The sequence below is a fragment of the Syngnathus acus genome, chromosome 17 (assembly GCF_901709675.1).
Source record: "Syngnathus acus chromosome 17, fSynAcu1.2, whole genome shotgun sequence".
Taxonomy (NCBI): domain Eukaryota; kingdom Metazoa; phylum Chordata; class Actinopteri; order Syngnathiformes; family Syngnathidae; genus Syngnathus; species Syngnathus acus.
Genome location: NC_051102.1, coordinates 3,234,080 through 3,252,340, shown reverse-complemented (window position 1 = coordinate 3,252,340; position 18,261 = coordinate 3,234,080). Strand labels below are relative to the sequence as shown.

Here is an 18,261-nt window from a genome sequence, read left to right as displayed (position 1 = left end):
AGGATTAACCGGCATAGGACAACAGTAGTCTTTCTCGTTACTGCCATCTATCGACTTCTCGCAACTGCAACGCAACAGTTACTCGCATTGAACTCACTCCAGGTACAAGTATGGTCATCTTCAATCATGTTCAGTCTATTATTCTCTTTAGTTGAATACTTTCCCCCACCAGTTCTGTTCTTGGTCATATTATACCTTGAAAAAAAAAATCTTTACTCAAACTTTGCACATAATTTTAATATAGTCCTTGGGTTGTGCAACAGTGGTGGGAAAGTACAGATTCTTTTGTTTAGAATAGCCCCTGTTAAAATAATTTTAATATATCAACTCTTAACTAAAACAAAAAAAAGTACTGACTGAAATAAGGTTAGAAACTTGAAAGATATCTGAAAGAAAAATCTTAAATACATTAAAGTACCAGTATTCAATGTAATAACATAACTAATGGGATTAATTGCTTTTTTGGAAACTGATATTTGATAATTATCTTTCATTGTTTCATAAATAGGCTAATCCCTGGGTATTCTGTATGTTTGCCCCTTTACAATTTATGCCTACAGGAGATAACGGGAGCTGACTGGCCGGTTGTTTGGGAGACAAATTGGCCAGGCTCCAGCACCCGAACCCAACCATCTATCTATTCTCTACAACTTGTTCAGGTTCACGGTGAGCTGGAGCCTATGCCATCTGATTTGGAGCGAAAGACAGAAAGCCCTTTAAATTCACATTCACACCATCACACCAGATTGAGCCTCTAGCGACTAACTATTAACTACTTTATTTAATTATTAATTCAGGTGAGCTATTGTGGATTAGAAAGCACATGAACATGTTGTTGTTATCTATAATTTGTTAATATTTTTTGTGTTAGTAAATCAGTTGATTCTTCTAAGCTTGTCTCTTTTCCTTGCACACATGAAGGGAGAGAGTAATTGTTGTATCATCAGCAACAAGTCTCCCCTCCCCTCTTTTGGGTGTGTTTTGTGTGTTACTGTTGCTTTCTGCTACTTAGACACCTTTTAGGTGTCACTCGAGGTAACCGTGTCTGAGAAGAATACCTTTGAGCACAGGCAAAGTTATTTGAGGAAAAGTCACTGAGTAACTGATGTGACTAGCACCTACACTTTTTTAGAACACTTCTACACTGAAACTTGTATTTTCCTTTGTTTTGAAAGCCGACGTTTGCACTGATATGGATTTCTTACAGCTACCGGGTAAGTGTGATTAGATGACACTATGAATGTTGATGCGGTGTGGTTTTAATGGTGATTTGAAAATGATATATTCCGTGTATATATTTAACCGTGCTAAATTGCTTATTTTTCAAGAATGTTTCAGGGAATACAGCAGACATAATTCAAAGCAGAGCAGAAACATAGATAGATAGATAGATAGATAGATAGATAGATAGATAGATAGATAGATAGATAGATAGATAGATAGATAGATAGATAGATAGATAGATAGAGAGAGAGAGAGATAGATAGATAGAAAAAAACGTCATAGTAAGCCGTTAGAAAAAATTTCATAGTAAGCCGTGTTGTTGTTCACTATAAGACATTTGAATATTAAACAAATGATTCAGTACACCCTCGCCACCAATGTCCTTGCAGTGTCCTTAAGACAGACACCAGGTGGACAGGTAGACGGCTGGCCAACTTTACGATATGAGGATTCTATTGAACATATTGAATGTAATGTTTTTTCCAGACAGTGTCACAAGCAAATCAACCAAAATGTACAAACACCCTGAGGACTCACTCAGAGAAAACAAAGACACTGTGACTGATTTCAGTGACATTTACTGCAAAGGTGAGAGTTGAACAAGGCAACAGTACTTCTACAGTTTGCCTATTACATCATTGTTTTTTTTACTATTTTCTGTTCACCGCAATTAAGTTTTCAGTGAAAGACCACACATTAAATATACCACCAAAATTCAGTACAAGTTATTACAAGCATTAATTTTAATGAGTATTGACAACGGAATCATCAGTCCAACCCGAATATAACTGGTGCAAAATTCATGTATGCCCTCTTTTCTTGGTTGTGTAAAATGTGCAATTGCATATACTGGAAATCTGTAAATGTGTGTGTGTATGCAAATAGATCTTTTGCCGACTTCAGGGGGAGAAGGGATGACAAGGGAATTTCTGCAGGAAATTGTGAACTTATTAATAAATTACATTTGCAAGTCCTATCACCAAAATTCCAAGGTACTTCTCTCATAACCCAGAAGATTAAATAAATCACCAGTTAAGAGGGAATGAAAGCAAACCAATGCCTATTATGTTTCAGGTTTTGGACTTTCACCACCCTCACCAACTCAAAGAAGGACTGGAAGGCTTTAGTCTAGACCTGCCTGAAAAACCAGACACTCTTGAGCAAATATTAGTGGATTGTCACGACACGCTGAAATATGGTGTCAATACAGGTGTGCTTTTTGTCTGACGTTTGCCCGGACATTCCATCTTGTTTCTTTCCAACAATTGCAAGATGTATCTAAATTGAATTTTGATGATGAATCTTTTCCTATTTGTACTGTACTATATGTATGACCTACGGCCTTCTCCCTTTCTAGGCCACCCTCGTTTCTTCAATCAACTGTTCGCAGGTCTGGATGTGATTGGTATTGCTGGTGAATGGTTGACAAGTATAGCCAACACAAACATGTAAGATTCTTAGAGGAAAAAATTGCAGATGTTGTATGTGGCTTGCCGTATAAAAGCATTTTTTGTAGGTTTACATATGAGGTGTCTCCAGTCTTCACCCTAATGGAGGAAGTTCTACTGAAGAAGATGTATAGCATTGTAAGATGGTCTAATGAGGAGGGAGATGGGATCTTCTCACCAGGTAATGTCTGTGTCCTCTAAATGTCTGCGACTACAAAGTCAATTCTGTATATCTTATATACTGTGAATTAAATGAAATTTTCCCTGAAGGAGGAACAATCTCCAACCTGTACAGTATACTGGTGGCAAGATTTTACTTCTACCCAGAAGTGAAGACAAGAGGAATGGGAGCTCTGCCTCACTTGGCTCTCTTCACTTCCGAACATGTAATCAAATTAACTGTGATATGTCTACTACTGATGGATAGTCAAGAGTGTGTCAATAACACACACAAAAAAAGATACATAATTCATTGTGGTTTTGTCTCGACAGAGCCACTATTCAATCAAGAAGTCTGCTGCAGTACTGGGACTGGGCATTGAAAATGTGTTTGTAGTGAAATGTGATGAAAGGTATGTTAAGGATGCATGTTTGTTTTCAAACTTTTTATAATACACAGGTTTGCACAGGTGTACATGTTTGCTCACCTGTGCTGTCTTTTGTGTATGGTTTGCGCACATTCAGGATTTATTCTGACCTGCAAAGCCACATTAACAAACATTGTTAAATTGATATTGCCTACATGAATTACAGTCCATTAGGTGGTCATAATGTGATGTGCATGTAGGAAGACAATAAATCAATGAATAGGCTTGTTTTGGCATAATGGTGCGGCCATCAGAACATTCATCTATTATGTTTCGTTATTCTCATATTTTCTCCGTCTAGTCGTAGACAAAGAAAGAAAGTGGAACGATGTAGAATACAATATGTACATTATGTAGCACATCGACAACCTTGTCTACTTTGGGACTTTTTCAGAGGGAGAATGATTCCAGAAGAACTTGAGGCTTCTATTCTTGCAGCTGAAGAAAAGGTAACACCGCAAAAGGGGAAAATTACATTGAATGGTTGGGTTGCTGCTTTTACTCAATGTGCAACAATGACAAAGCTGGTACGTACTTATAGTTCTTCTCTCCAGAACATGGTTCCGTTCTATGTGAATGCAACGGCTGGCACGACCGTGTATGGAGCTTTTGATCCCCTCAATGCCATTGCGGACATCTGTCAGAGACACACTTTATGGATGCATGTGGATGTAAGTCCCGGCCAAAAACCTATATAAAATCATTTTTGTAATCATTAAGTAAAAATTTGGCCTCGGATGTGTATTCTGTATGCATATAGAATGTAGAACCTACAATTCTGCATTTTGTGTTCTTTTTCACTCCTACTTTCCAGGCAGCATGGGGCGGATGCTTACTTTTGTCAGACAGACATAAGACGAAGCTACAGGGCATCGAAAGGTAGTGCATTAGTAAAAACATGTCGTGTACATTATTTTTCTATTAATATGACTCATAGTGACAGAAAGCTCTAGTTAACAAAATTAATGTTTTCCAGAGCGTGGTCAGTAACATGGAACCCTCACAAGATGATGGGTGTTCCCCTGCAGTGCTCAGCCATCCTGATCAAGAAGAAAGTAAGATGACTGTTTTATTAATTAATTAATCAAGAAGAAAGTAAGATGAGTTTTATGTATGTATTTTTTTTAAATTTATTTATTTATTCATTTATTTGAATTACCATGCATGGCAAGTGAGATACAGCTTCACAATTGAATCAAACTATTGTCCACGTTTTATCTACCTCATCCTAATGAATTTATTTGTCCACAGGGCCTCTTACAAAAGTGCAATGAACTTGGGGCTCCATATCTCTTCCAGAAGGACAAATTTTATGATGTGAGCTATGATACTGGAGATAAGAGCATCCAGTGTGGCAGACATGTGGATGTCTTCAAACTTTGGCTCGTGTGGAAGGCAAAGGTATTACTATTACGAAGCGTGAGAGTGCCATTCACAAGTAGTAGTATTACCATTTTTCATCTACACTCATATTTATAGTTCTTCACCATTTTGTCCTTTTTCTGGATGTGTTAAGAATGATTGCCTCTTTTTTCCCCAGGGTACTGAGGGCTTTGGAGCTCAGGTCAACAAGTGCTTGGGATATGCAAAGTATTTATATGATCTACTGCAAAGGAGGAAAGATTTTGAACTAGTTTTCAAAACTAAAGTAAGCAAGAATTTGTTTAGACCTTCAATTTCATAATCTAGGTACTACATTCTTCCTCTGCTTTTCACACAGCCTGAGCACAGCAACGTGTGTTTCTGGTACATTCCTCCAAGTCTGAGAAGCATGCCACAAGGTTCTGACAGAGACAAGAGACTCCATCAGGTCTGTAGAGATTAGAACACAAATGCCTTATTCCAACTTTATAGCATTGCACAAGAGTCACAATATAATTCATTGACACATTGTTGTGAAAGTGCTATTTTAAAAAAAACTATTGTACTGTAGCATCTTATATTGCTGTTTATTATGTCCCACTTGACTCCAGGTAGCTCCTCAGATTAAAGGAAGGCTGATGGAAAAGGGCTCTGTTATGATTGGTTATCAGCCTACAAGTACCAAAGTCAATTTCTTCAGATGCATCTTTGCCAACCCTGCTACACAGCACGAGGACATAGAATTCCTTGTGGAGGAGATAGCCCAACTGGGGCATGATTTGTAACCGAGTGGTTCAAATTGGTTTTGTTTTAAATGTATAAAATTCAATTTCTTGGTGGCTTGTAACTATGATCATTAAAAGGTTTAATTTCATTCTTTAAACAATATCCAGTGAATCAATTACAATATACAAGTACTATAGTGCCATTTGCAGAATGTTTAAGACACTTCATTCCACAATTTTTTTTTTCAGCATTTATTTACAGCACAGTGCATCAACTGTAAAAATAAAATGCCAAAATTTCACAAAGTAGTGTTATTTCATTGTTTGTCTGGCAATACATGTACTTTAAGGAAGTGATTTAATCAGCAAAACTACGTAGAGCATGCTTTCCCAAATAATGAACAAAATGGATACTGAGCAAATTTTAAATACAGTTTTAATAGAATTCAATAACATTATAGAAATTAACATTTAAAACAGTCTCATTGAACAATTAAAGTTCAACATTGTAGATGATCTCCATCTGCACCTAGAACAAAATGCAAACAAACATTGTTTTGGTTGTCTTAATTACAGGAACTTTATTATGGTATTTTCAGGAGTTATTTATTGGTATGCATAGGATTATATATAAACTTAGGCACAATGGTGATCTAACTTCTTAAATTATTTTTGTGGCTATTTCTCTAACACAAAACACACCTGGTTCACTAAAACGCCACCTCCGTTGACCCCCAAAAAAACCCGAACAGCAATGACTAGTGCCTGAGCATATTGCAGCGATACTGGAATCATTTTATAACTTATTTGATGCACCAAAATCAGAGCAGCTGCTCGTGAGTTTAAGTTGCAAGGAGAGCTGCTCTGAGAATCGGGGCGTGTCTGCAGGTATGGTGGTGGCTCCTCACTTTATGACATCACACGGATTGGTTCTATATGTGGTATTAAACATCTGTTGGTTAAAGTCTTCCCCTCAAAAGATTAAGGATATGCCATTTTTAAATAAATGCAGATAAACTATTTGGGCTAAGCTAGCAATACTGTCGTTCTTAAGGTTGCTATACAACTGCTGATACTTACCAAATACAGATCAACATAAGATACTTACTTTTTGATTTGGGGCTTGGCACTAAATTCATTCTTCATGATTGTTGTACTTTGCTGTGGAATAAAAAATATTTCACATAAAAGTCAGGAAACACTGCTAAATTCACCTTCTGCTTTTTTTTTTTTTTGTCAGCACTAAAAATAAAAACTAGATCGTTTGAAACAAAAACATACCAAGCCGTTTGTTTCTCCAGGGACCATATTTCGTCTGTATTCGTGCCTTCATTGAGATCCCTTTCCGCACAGCTAGAGATAATCTCGTGTTAAGGAAACAGTTAAACAACTGATAAACAAATATTGCTGCAGATTACCTCGATGTTTTACTTTTGATCCCACATTTGGCTTTAACTCTTCAACTGGATATTTGGATTCCTGGAATTTATTGCAATGGCAGCCAATGCAAAAACAATGTCCCATGCTTCCTGGAGAGAATTCAGCTGTTCTGGGATTAGCCAGAAGAACACAAAGTTGATGATTGCTCAGGTCATCACTGCTTTCCACTTCCGGCACCGATTTCACAGCCTCTGTATTATTCAGTGTGCACTTGGTTGTTGATGGGATGTTTTCTAATGAGCTTGAAGGAGTTTCTCTTTGGTCAGCAATGCATGGAATTTTCACCTGTTGCACATCATTACATGCATTCTGATTTGGGTTTTGATTAGCCGCAAGGTCAGGAGACCCACTTTCACCAGAGGGTGTGATATCACTCTGTAAACAAGTCAAAGGTTCATTTTCTGTAGGATTCATGCCAGGGTGCTCTTTTGGAGATTCAGGGGATTGGGCCGAATTCCTTCTTGGAGTTTGTGGTGGGTTTGTCTTCTGAGCTGGGGTACTGTAAATAAGACAACCACCTGACATTGGCGCAGAATCTGGGGTGGGCGGGTTTAGGCTCTGGTTTCCATCACAGTTACCTAAAATACTGTCGTATTGTTTTGACAACCCATCTTCAGGTTCCTCTGCTATCTCTGCAACCATCTGTGACTCCGGCATATTTTGCATAATCCATTCCTTACTAGGGATAAAGGGTCCTATAGATTCCACAGACCACACCGACTCATTCAATTTCCTTTCGACTCGGGGAGTACCTAAAGGCAATTCATAAGAGACACTCCCAGAAGCATTTTCATGTAAGCGTCTGTCATTTTCTTGGGATTCATTGAAATCATTCGATGACTGTGCACCTTCATTCTGGGAATCAGTTGACTTTTTGGAAAGAGGCTCCCTGACTTCTCCACTTTCTCTTCTGTGTCCTAGAAGCCTGGGACCGTTCCCCGTCTTCGTGGCGGTATGACAAACAGCCCCCTCGTATTGCTCACGAGTTTTGAAAGCCAGCTGATCTTTGTGAAAAAGTTCCTTCTCTGTTGCTTTCAGTACTGCCTCCTGTGGTGCGCCAGCTCTCCAACACTTTAAAATATCACTGACAGAGACATGCCTTTCTTGAATAGACTCATCCTCTTGTTGTGAAGAGCTACACATCGGGACCATACCATCTTGAGAGCTCACTGACCATATATTACAACGGTCATTCTTGCAGGGAGGGCCATTTTCATAATTGCACATGTCTGTAGGCCCATTCTGTTTTTCTGATGTTTCACTACACGACTCTACAGCTTTATTTTCTGCAGGACTAGGACTGCTTTCTCCGCTGCGCTGGACATCCATGTCCACGCTAGGTAAACTATACTTCTCAACCTCGACAGAATCTTGTTTTTGGGAGCTAGATCTGCAAGATGGAGAACACGAAGCAGTTCCTGTTCCGGAATCTCCATGAACGCTTCCCTCTTTGTCACTACTCAAGCCTTCGGAAGGTTCCGTTTGGACTTCAGAGTTGGTTGTTTGACGAACACTGAAAGAAAACGGACCACGAAATCTTCTCGTCTGGTTTGGGTTCTGATACGGTGGGCATTGCGCATGGACCATGGGGTGTAGAAAATGTCTGTAGTCAACATGTGGGTGGGGCATGACGTAAGCTGGAGCCTCCATATAGTGGGGAGGTGGGAATGGGGGCATAATCATCCCATAGCCTGAGAAATGGTAGAAAAATAAGGTCCAAAAGTTAAATTTAACAAAAAAAAAAGAAAGAAAATCTGTTAATACCATAAAAGCAATAGAAAACTATAGAAGGAATCAATTGTCCTGATGTGAAATTGAACGAAATATGCAAATATTTAAATTATGTAATTATTAAACTGCAAATGACAACCACAGCATGTTTAATCTTCCATCGTTCCCAATCTTGTATATTTTATGTACCATGCAAGCTGTTACAGTCTCTGCCCATGGCTTGCTGGGTGACATTGGTTCAGCTTTCAAAAATTACTTCCTGGCAAGAATATTTTCTGTACTTACATAACAATACCGCTTTGAGAAGGACATTGCACGGCTCAAAAGTGAGTTGCAATTATTGCGATCCATGGCAAGTTTCTCAAAACACAATCTGTTCTTGACAAACCAGCTAAAGGCCTCCAGCTACTGAACAGCCACCAATGATTAAAAAAAACACAAAAAAGTCTAGCCATTGACCGTTAAAAAAAACCCAACTTGCCAGGCAGCAAAATAGCAATGCTGCTTCAAGTCAAGTAGCAAGCCAGTGGGAAGGGAATGCTTAAAACAAATTTTACATGTATGCCTTAAAACTGCTGAGTTTAAAAAATTGGACCGACCCAGGAGAGTGGGTCAATATTTTTGTTTGGTCAAATTGACCCAATTTCTTGTGTCGGTCAAATTTGTCCCCCTAAATTGGGTTATTTTCGACCCCGCAGTTTTAAGAGTGTAGTGTTTACAGGACATATACCTCTGAAAAGCGATGAGGCCTCGTATTACATACCCATGCCTGAGAATCCAGCAATCGGGTTGTAGGGGAATGGCATGGGCCACTGGTAGTGGAGAAATTGAGGTGGAGGCGGAGCAGGGACATAGAAGACAGGTCTGGGATGGTGTGTTGATCCTGGGTCTTGGCTCGGGCATCTTGGTCCTGTGTCCGGCTGTCTGGTGTTTGGTACACCACTGGTGGCACGAAAGTGCCGTGCCCGCTCTTGTTGTGGGTGAGCTGTTGGGGGTCTGTTAACAGCTGCCATGCTGACTATAATAAAAAAAGACAAAACAAAAAAACAGTTCTTTGGTCAAACGCCTCTGGATCAGTTTGAGTTGACAGACTAAACGCTAAGAAGGAACAAATACACACAAATCACTGGACATGAACACTTAAGCAAAAAAAAAAAATAAATTAAAAAAATAAATAAAAATATCGCACCATTTGAATGCATTAAGAAATAAGTAGTTTTAACTAAACTGCTTTAGTCAAACAGTTGTACTTCAAATAAGGTGGCAAATTTTGCTCGTCTTAGTAATTATGCAGAAAAGAAATCTTCCATGCTTAAAATATGTTGCTTACATAAAAGCACAAAATATGCTTCCAAACATTTTGGTAGTTTTTGTTGTCTATGAATGAATCAATTTTTTTTCCAATAGCCTTAGAATGACATTTTATGTCATGATGCAGTGCATTTTTTTTTTTACAGTGCAAGTTGGAAATTCAATAAACAATTCAGGCAAGGCATTTGTGAGAAAACAAATTGCATTGAATTGTCTCACTAAAAGTGCAAAATATTGATCAACTCTTTAAAATAAAAAAAATAAAAACAACAGCTCCCAAGTTACAGACAATACTGCTGTCAATTAATTCTAGGGTTCGCAAAATAAAACATTGGCATTTACATGCAATAGACGAAGTAGATTAGCAGAATTTGCAAGACCATTTATTTATTTTTATTACTTACTTGCTCACTCAAACTACCAAGCTTGTCTTTGTCATCTGCAGCAAATGGAATGCATCAAACTTGGTGACCATAAAACTGCACCAAAATAATTTCTAAAAAAATATTTTGGAACATTTACCATTATCATTAGGACAAAAAAACAACAGACTAGCTACCAGTTGTCAGGAATGTCAGTAGTATTCTGAATAACAAAAACCAACCCACCTAGAAACTTAGAAGAAGCATCACACGCATGCTCCTGCACACCTGAATTTAAGTAACTACTCATCAACCAAGTGTGTGAACCTTCAACTCATTTGGCTTGAACCCCATCAACGGTGACGTCACACATATTATTCGCTGAGCTGCAAGCGTTTGACCTTTTATACACTAGGGGGAGTCAAACTCTAGCGATAACATCGACTTCTGTAAGATCGCGCCTCTTCTCAATGCGTTGACCAAAGAAATGTTATTGTACTGGCTGTATGTTGTTTATCAACGTATTCAAACCCTCCAACCTCAATTAAACTAGGTACACAAAATGTCATTTTCAAAAATAGAACTAACTTTTCAGATATTTTGTTATTGTGTCTGAGAATGAAGAATCATCTGGAACACACATTTTAGGATGGACGAAATTGTTGAAGTTAGAAGACAAAGTTAATTTGTTAAATATTTGTTAAAATATTTGCAATCAAAACATTTTCATTCATGAACAATTGCCTGTAACTCTGGTTACAGTTATTATTCGAGTTTTAAGCAAAACAAAAAATATTAGCCCTTAGACTAATTTGCCTTTTTTTGTTTGTTTCAATTGTTATTTTTAGCAAAAGGCACAGATGAAAACCATCTTCAATATCATCCTTTTGTCTACTTTATGACAGGAACATACAGTTGCTATGGTTACTGATGTCACTCAGCCATGGAAAATTGTATTGAGGAATATGGGGGGGATGGTTATTGTGGAGAGCAAGGGAAGGGAATCCTTTCATTATGTAAAATTTCTAGTCAATACTGGTTTTGTTATGCGGCCTTCTACCATAGCACCACAGAGTCTGTCGAATAAAAAACACAACACAATAATTCTTGCAAACACTACATAACACTTTCCAAAACAATCTCATATCTATCACAGTCTCTGTCTGCATCATCTTCAACCGTGTCCTAATTGTGCCCTAATTTTTGTACCAAATTATTTCTATTCATCAATGCCCCTTTCATACACGCACGCACGCGCACACACGCACGCACAGACACAGTGCTGAATTGGAAAGGACATTGTTGGCCATATTCCTCCACTGCAGAATGAATGAATGAATGAATGAATGAATGAAGTCTTCTACTCGGCTCGTCAGCCCTTTCAATTCAATTCAATTCAGTCAAGATCGTCGTTATGATTATTATGTTGCAGGTTAATGAAACGGTACAGAGTGAGTGACGTCACTGAAAAGTACTAGATTACAATACAATGATTTCTTTATTAAAAACTAAGGGGAATTTATTATGATAAAATATGGTGACAACAAACTCCACTATTAATATTGAAAGACTCTTAAACTCTATGTAAAAAACATGTAAGACTTGTACATGATGGTTGCTAGTTTGCTGCATTTGTGTTCTCATGTCCATAATGGTACTGTATAATTTACAAAACAGTATGTAATACTTAATGCATGCAGTCAGAGTCAGCATATGTCTTGTTTGAGTTATCACAATGTTCCTTGTCTGATAACAGTTGTGTGAATTGGTTATGATAAACCATACACTCCTTTACAAGTCTATTGCTCTTGCCCGATAAGAGAGAGTAGACCCCACCCCTTATGAATTTACATTTTAAATAATAAGAGGGTACTTTTAAATAACTAAAATCTATTACTATGTCACAGAGTGGAAACACAACATGATTTAATTCATGGTATGAATATTAGGTTTGCATTTCTTCAACATGTATTTAGAATTATCTACTTAATACTGTAGTCACTTATGTAGCTCAATAATTTGTGACAAACGTAAAGTAGCTTTGATTGATGATACAAACTGCATACATTTTTTAATTAATTTGCTTCAATTAAAAATATGGTACATTCTGGTCGTTCAACTCCCTCAGTTAGTATTATCTTGCCTCTTGTTTTGCACCCTCCAATACTATCTAGTTCAAATCACATTCTAATGTCACTGCTATGTCTTCTGTTGATGTTGGCCTGTCAGTTGATGTTACATTTTGTTGTGGCCTTGTTTTTTAGGGCACTACTCATGTTTTACTCACTGCCAACATCCTCAAGCATCAGTCAGGATGTCACTTGAGTCCATTAAGACAGAATGTCCATAATTCGCGCAGTTTTAATCGCAAGTTATGCGCATGGGACGTGAGTGAGCATGGATATCAACAAGATTGATTGACATGTTAACTGACCGATCTTGTCATTATTCACGACGACAATTATTGATTGAGGTTTTTTTGGTACCACAGAGCACGTATATAGCGTATATCTAAAACAATTCAAGTCTGTGTAAATGAAAGACAAATTCATACAGCAAACTCGGTTCGAGTGCTGTAAATCAATGTTTCCCATTCTTTATTAAGCCAAGGCACAAGTTTTACATAAGAAAAAAAAAATGCACACCAGCAAACAAAATATCACAAAAATTGCATAACAGGTTAATTGCCATCTAAACATAAGAGTATTTAGTTATTTTATTTTTCACTATATGTTGCAGGCATACTACATTGTTTGTCATAAATAAAACATTTTCCTACCAATTAAGTGAAACTGGATAATCCCCCTGATGATCTCTCACAATACTGTACTGTGTTACGGCACATTGGGAAACATTAATATAAATGAGGCCTCATTTATTTGAAGGAGGCACGGACTTGTCGGCCCTTCAAAGGCTGAGGAGGGCGGTAGTTGTCTACCATGCAACAGTCATCCTCTCCTTTTGCACTGAAGAGCAGGCTGCGGAACTTTGCCATCTAAGGATGAAGGACAGAAAGGTTTTCTTTTAAAGAAACAGTAGCTGCGATGATCTGAATGCATCGAGAGTTGACTCAAAAAATATATGTGGTATCATTACAGGAGCACAGGTATACATTTTTTAAAAACAATATTGACACTGAATGTGAACTAACAGAATATTTTGTCTCACAAAGTGCAAAACAAAATGCAATGAATATATTTCCTGCATGGTGGTTTGTTTCTTAAAAGTACCTGTGCAGGGCTGACGCTTATTAGCTCCTTCAGAACAATCCATGTGACACTCTCCAAAAGAGGTGGAGTGGTCAGAGAGCCATCATAGGTCCAATAGTCCAGAGAACCAGGAAGAAGAGTTTCTGGGTTAAAGTTAGGAAAGGTTGACTGCATTCCCTGTTACAGAATAAATTATGAGTGTGTGGAAGGAGGTTCAAAAAACAATTTATAGGTTATCATAGTGAATAGCTGGATCGGTATCACAAATTTACAACAGTATGTCCTCATAATGAACAAATAAATGGAGAATTTCACCTTTGTCTTAATGGAATCCAAAGCATCCAACACTTTCTGCAGCCTGGGGTTGGCAGCACCAATCTAGAGGACAACAGAGCCAGTTAATAAAGAAAGCACCATTTTTGTTTTTTGTTTATCGTCAAATTTGAGAGCAGTAGCTCACCTTATCATTACACTACAGTGACTGTGAGTGACTGATAATGGACACCAGTATTGACTTGATCTAGTAGACCCACCTTGAGTATGACCCCAACCACAGCAAGTCCATCAGGCTGGCTGGCTGCCTCTCCAAAGTTGGGATATTTGGTGTTCCAGTGTACCAGGTGAAGCTGACAAGACAGTAAAAGCAAAACATTTTGTTGGTTTATGCAAGTAGATAAGAAGGTAGAAAGAAGATAAGTCATCATTTGAGAAATTAGTAGTTTTATTAATTTTTAGTTTAGACAACTAAAACAAAAAAACGGTTATTCAAACCGAGCTCCCTTTCAGCCAGCCACAATGAACAACTTTTAACACTTAAAAGAAAATATATATATATTTTTTCAGTACCTCACATGGGAACTTAATGCCATTGATCGTGTGCTCAGAACCTCTTTCATCACTGCCTCCCCAGTGGAAATGAAATTGCTTCAGACGATATGTTCCAGAAATAGGACCCCCAGTCAGGGCTGTAAAGATACAACATGTGAATTATGAAAAACATAACATCCCAAATATGACCAATTTTGTTAAAATGATGATGCTATATACATAGTATTTCATTATAAAATGTCTATTTTTTATATTAAAGTTAAGTACTTTAATTTGTCACCTTTCAAATTCCTATAGCACTATTTTTTTCAGGACTGAATAACTTGTAAATGAATTCATAATGATTTGTATGATAAGGGCAAAGTGTTGAGACATTCAGTCATATAGTGACGCAAAAGAGCAGTGACTTGATCAGATGTTGTTATCTGCTGCAGTGCACAGCAGGGTGGAGGCATAAACAACATAGGCAGGCAGCCAAATAAAGGCTGGAAGGATATTTTTCCACTGTACAGTAATGAGCCAACATGAACTCATAGATGATAAATGACAGTAAACAGCTCAATCAAATTGTGGATAAGGTTTTAATGGGGTTTCAACACTTGGACAAACCTTGAAAGTGATTGCATCTGATGAGACATATCTAAATAATTGCATTGGCAGCCAATGCAGGAATATGCCCATCATATATTGACAACTTCAACTGTATAGCGGTTGTAGAAAGTTACTGGAGAGAGTTCCACTTACTTGAAGAATCGCCATCATCCAAATAGTCAACCTGGAAGGAGTGTCCATTGTTGAGAATGCCCAAAGAGTTGGATGGGTCATATTTGATTTTCAGAGGCTTTAGAGAAGGTGAAAACTGGGCTTCCTTAGGGACGATGTTGATGGGAGACTGTCTGGGGCCATTGGCTATTGGGAAACCTTCTTCCCATTTGTCAGGACCTATCAAACGTGTAAGTTGTTAAACAACAACAACAATAATAAAAAATAATCATAATAATAATAATAATGATGATAATAATAATAATAATAATAATAAGAAGAAGAATTTTCTCCCCAGGACACTACAAACTGTTATAACTCACCGTTATTCGATCCGTATCCCCATTTATGAGACATGTCTGCTCCTTTGCGCTGCCTGGAATGGCAAGAAGGTGTGACAAATAGAAGTTTTTATGTATACAAGTGAGGCCAAGAAGTGACAGCTGATGTCAGACACCAGTCGGGGTGGCACAGCAGGTATTTATATAAGCGCCCCGGGTACTCACCCGGGTGGGTTTGGCTTGTTTCTGCAGCTGCGCCTTCATTCTGCTTGGAGGATAGATAGCGCGATTACGTGATGCGGACAAAATTATTCTCTCCTGCTTTCTAGAATCTCAAAAAATACATTTGTGTTCACAAGTCTATAAGGCTGCACGGTATCGTTCTGTTTTTTGACTTTGCAGGGTCGTGTTTTGTTTGTTCTTTTTCTATAAAGTATGGTCCACCGGATTTCTTTGCAATTTCCTGACTTGAAATTTTCTTTCAGCGTTTGCCAGCGTTCCCTAATCAAAATTGTTGTCTACGTAGACTTCAAAATCAAGTTCTCCACGCTGTTGGTGGACCACTTATTACCCGTTATTGAATCTAGTCTGCAGGTGCTCGTAAACTGGTGCGTTCGTTATGTAGGGATTTTGTTTGTCAAGTGTTTTTCACCAGTTTGCTGGTTTTCTTTAAAATTAGTTCACATGAAATAAGTGATAATAAAAAATGCTATATGCGGCATTGAACAAATAATCATTTAAAATGTTAAATTTAGCCTATTTATTTTAATTTTATTATAATATATATATTATACTTATTTCCAAACTTCACACCATTCACACCACAAATTTATGTCTCTCCCAATTTACACATGGAGACAGGATTTTGACACATACAATTTTGGTACTGTTCATAATTCAGGAAAACTTTCATTTGTAAAGTGCATGCTAATGAGGACCTATTGGATGCCTTTAATCCAGTGTGTAAATATTGTATGTGGTTGTGTCATATAGAAAGTGGCTCGAGATATTATTTTGTGGTCTGGTACCATGTAACTAACTTGACAAATAGAATTAAAAAAACACAGTATTGTAACGTGCATACTGTAAAGGAGAGGTGCGCAAACTAAAGGTCGGGGGCCATTTATGACTCACCATCCATATTTCAGCAGCCTGCTGTATACAACTAAAAAAGTAAAATGTATCTGGACACCATTTTTTCCACTGCAGTTGTGAAGAAGTTTGAACACCCACGCTGTAAAAAGATAGATTCCTCATAATGCAAACTAATTCTTCCTTTGCACGAAGCTATCGTTTGTATTGGCAAGCTCAATCGTATTAATCACTTGGATGGTTTTTTTCAGGTTATCTGGCACAAATGTTATGAGCCTAATACCTCGGAAATATTTGTCTTGTTATTGATATGATCTAAAGTCGGAAATCTATTATTTATTCTTCCATCCTCTCATCCAGACCGGTTCCTTACATGAATGTCTGCTGTCATGCTCCGTTTGAAATTGCAACCATTGAATATATGCACATTGCTAGGTGTGTCAATAGCCACATAGTCTAGTCTCATAGTCTTTTATACAGACACTCCCAGTTGAAATCTATCAGACAAAGTATGCCTTTATATTTCCTCCGTCAGTTTGATGTCATTTCTTTTAATTCTTCCAAAACAAATATATGCTGCACAGTTGTCAACCAGTGACTTCTCAAAATTCTCCATGCTCAATTTATATCATGAGGAATCCCCTAATGCCCTAAACTGGAGCTATGTGGCAGTTTGAAAGGCCCAGAATGTCACCTACTAAATTATTAATCTTAAATAAACTAAAAAATTAAGACATGCCATGTCAAATACCCTGCATCTATTTATGGATGATTGTGTTTTTTCTTATTTGGAAAAACAAAACAAACACTGTAATTTTGTATAAGCAGGAGTAATACGTTGTACTGTTCATCCGTACACACTACAGTAGTTATTTGCTGCCACCTTGAGGCTTATTGAGAGATTGATAGTTTTGTGGACATACGCATGACCGTAACATGTGAATCTTTATCATACGCGTGAAGCATTTCTTTGATTCTTAGAAATGTTCATTTATCTACATTTGACTTAACCAACACATTTATCAATTTTTCCCATTGGAAAATCTTAAATGTACTCAAAGGGGCTGCAGGATTATCAAACACCTTTCACCTGTAGAGGCAATTTTAATGTAATGCAAATGGAGGGGGGGGGGGGAAGCTAGCTGTCTTAAAATTAGCACTTCAAATCAGGAACAGTGATGGACCTTTGAGAATCTTTCATGTTTACATAACATAACTCCATCAGATGGATATAGTTTAAAGTGGATGATCATGCATACTTTACTATATACTTTGTCTCAGCAGTTTCAATCAGTACAATAATGAAAACAATGCTCAGCGCAGTTGTTCTTAAAATAATATCTGGACTCCAGAGAGAAAACATGAAGGAATCTCAAATGGTATGTTTGCCCCAGGCATCAGGATATGAAAATTCATTGAAAAGGGCTGCATCTCAACTCATTTTAATGCTTCTAGAGACCGCAAAAATGTTGAGAATGTGATGAAATATCTTGTTTAGTTGTATATATAGTATAGTGTATACTTGAAATATCTTCTTTAAAAGGTCTTAAATTCCACTTAGGCAAACCTGCAAGAACCCGGTAGTAATGTCAAATCACAGTAAACGTAGGCCTATTTCACAATTGTTTTCCCACTTTGCCTACAAAATAAAATCCCTGCTAAATCAGCAGACATAATAAATTACAGTGCAAACAGATCTTTTAGCTTGAGGCTATAGACCAGGGGTGTCAAACTCATTTTTTTCGCTGGCCGCATTGTAGTCATAGCTTCTTTCGGAGAGCCATTATGACTGTCAACCCAAATAAATGTATGAGCACCTCATATTATATACAGTAAAAGCTATTAAACAAACTGACAAATAACTCGTTTTCAAATCAGACGAGTAAAAACTGGTCAAAT

The 18,261-nt window shown here is 37.5% G+C and overlaps 3 protein-coding genes across 5 annotated transcripts; 1 reads left to right on the top strand and 2 right to left on the bottom strand.

The window, feature by feature from the left end:
* The first annotated feature begins 16 nt into the window (after positions 1 to 16).
* gad3 (glutamate decarboxylase 3) lies at positions 17 to 6,037 on the top strand. Of its 3 annotated transcripts, none has more exons than XM_037275614.1 (16): positions 17 to 102; positions 1,711 to 1,812; positions 2,110 to 2,216; positions 2,299 to 2,434; positions 2,582 to 2,672; positions 2,741 to 2,853; positions 2,943 to 3,058; positions 3,165 to 3,244; positions 3,654 to 3,708; positions 3,814 to 3,930; positions 4,074 to 4,138; positions 4,236 to 4,314; positions 4,511 to 4,660; positions 4,800 to 4,907; positions 4,980 to 5,069; positions 5,233 to 6,037. In XM_037275614.1, the coding sequence occupies exons 2-16, from the start codon at positions 1,737 to 1,739 to the stop codon at positions 5,404 to 5,406; spliced, it is 1,557 nt and encodes a 518-aa protein (XP_037131509.1). In that variant the 5' UTR covers positions 17 to 102; positions 1,711 to 1,736; the 3' UTR covers positions 5,407 to 6,037. The 3 variants fall into 3 exon arrangements, with proteins under 3 accessions (XP_037131509.1, XP_037131508.1, XP_037131510.1); XM_037275613.1 differs by lacking the exon at positions 17 to 102 and adding an exon at positions 1,004 to 1,214; XM_037275615.1 differs by lacking the exons at positions 17 to 102; positions 1,711 to 1,812; positions 2,110 to 2,216; ... (3 more) ...; positions 2,943 to 3,058; positions 3,165 to 3,244 and having other exon boundaries at positions 3,663 to 3,708; positions 3,801 to 3,930.
* Positions 5,765 to 7,979, bottom strand: LOC119136844. Its single transcript, XM_037275616.1, has 4 exons — positions 6,765 to 7,979; positions 6,628 to 6,699; positions 6,455 to 6,507; positions 5,765 to 5,875 (listed from the first exon to the last, which is right to left on the bottom strand). The coding sequence occupies exons 1-3, from the start codon at positions 7,936 to 7,938 to the stop codon at positions 6,482 to 6,484; spliced, it is 1,272 nt and encodes a 423-aa protein (XP_037131511.1). The 5' UTR covers positions 7,939 to 7,979; the 3' UTR covers positions 5,765 to 5,875; positions 6,455 to 6,481.
* A 4,776-nt stretch (positions 7,980 to 12,755) lies between these two features.
* On the bottom strand, positions 12,756 to 15,471 carry cahz (carbonic anhydrase). The gene is made up of 7 exons (XM_037276100.1): positions 15,313 to 15,471; positions 14,972 to 15,169; positions 14,246 to 14,364; positions 13,933 to 14,025; positions 13,715 to 13,777; positions 13,421 to 13,576; positions 12,756 to 13,185 (listed from the first exon to the last, which is right to left on the bottom strand). The coding sequence occupies exons 1-7, from the start codon at positions 15,344 to 15,346 to the stop codon at positions 13,066 to 13,068; spliced, it is 783 nt and encodes a 260-aa protein (XP_037131995.1). The 5' UTR covers positions 15,347 to 15,471; the 3' UTR covers positions 12,756 to 13,065.
* Positions 15,472 to 18,261: the final 2,790 nt, after the last annotated feature.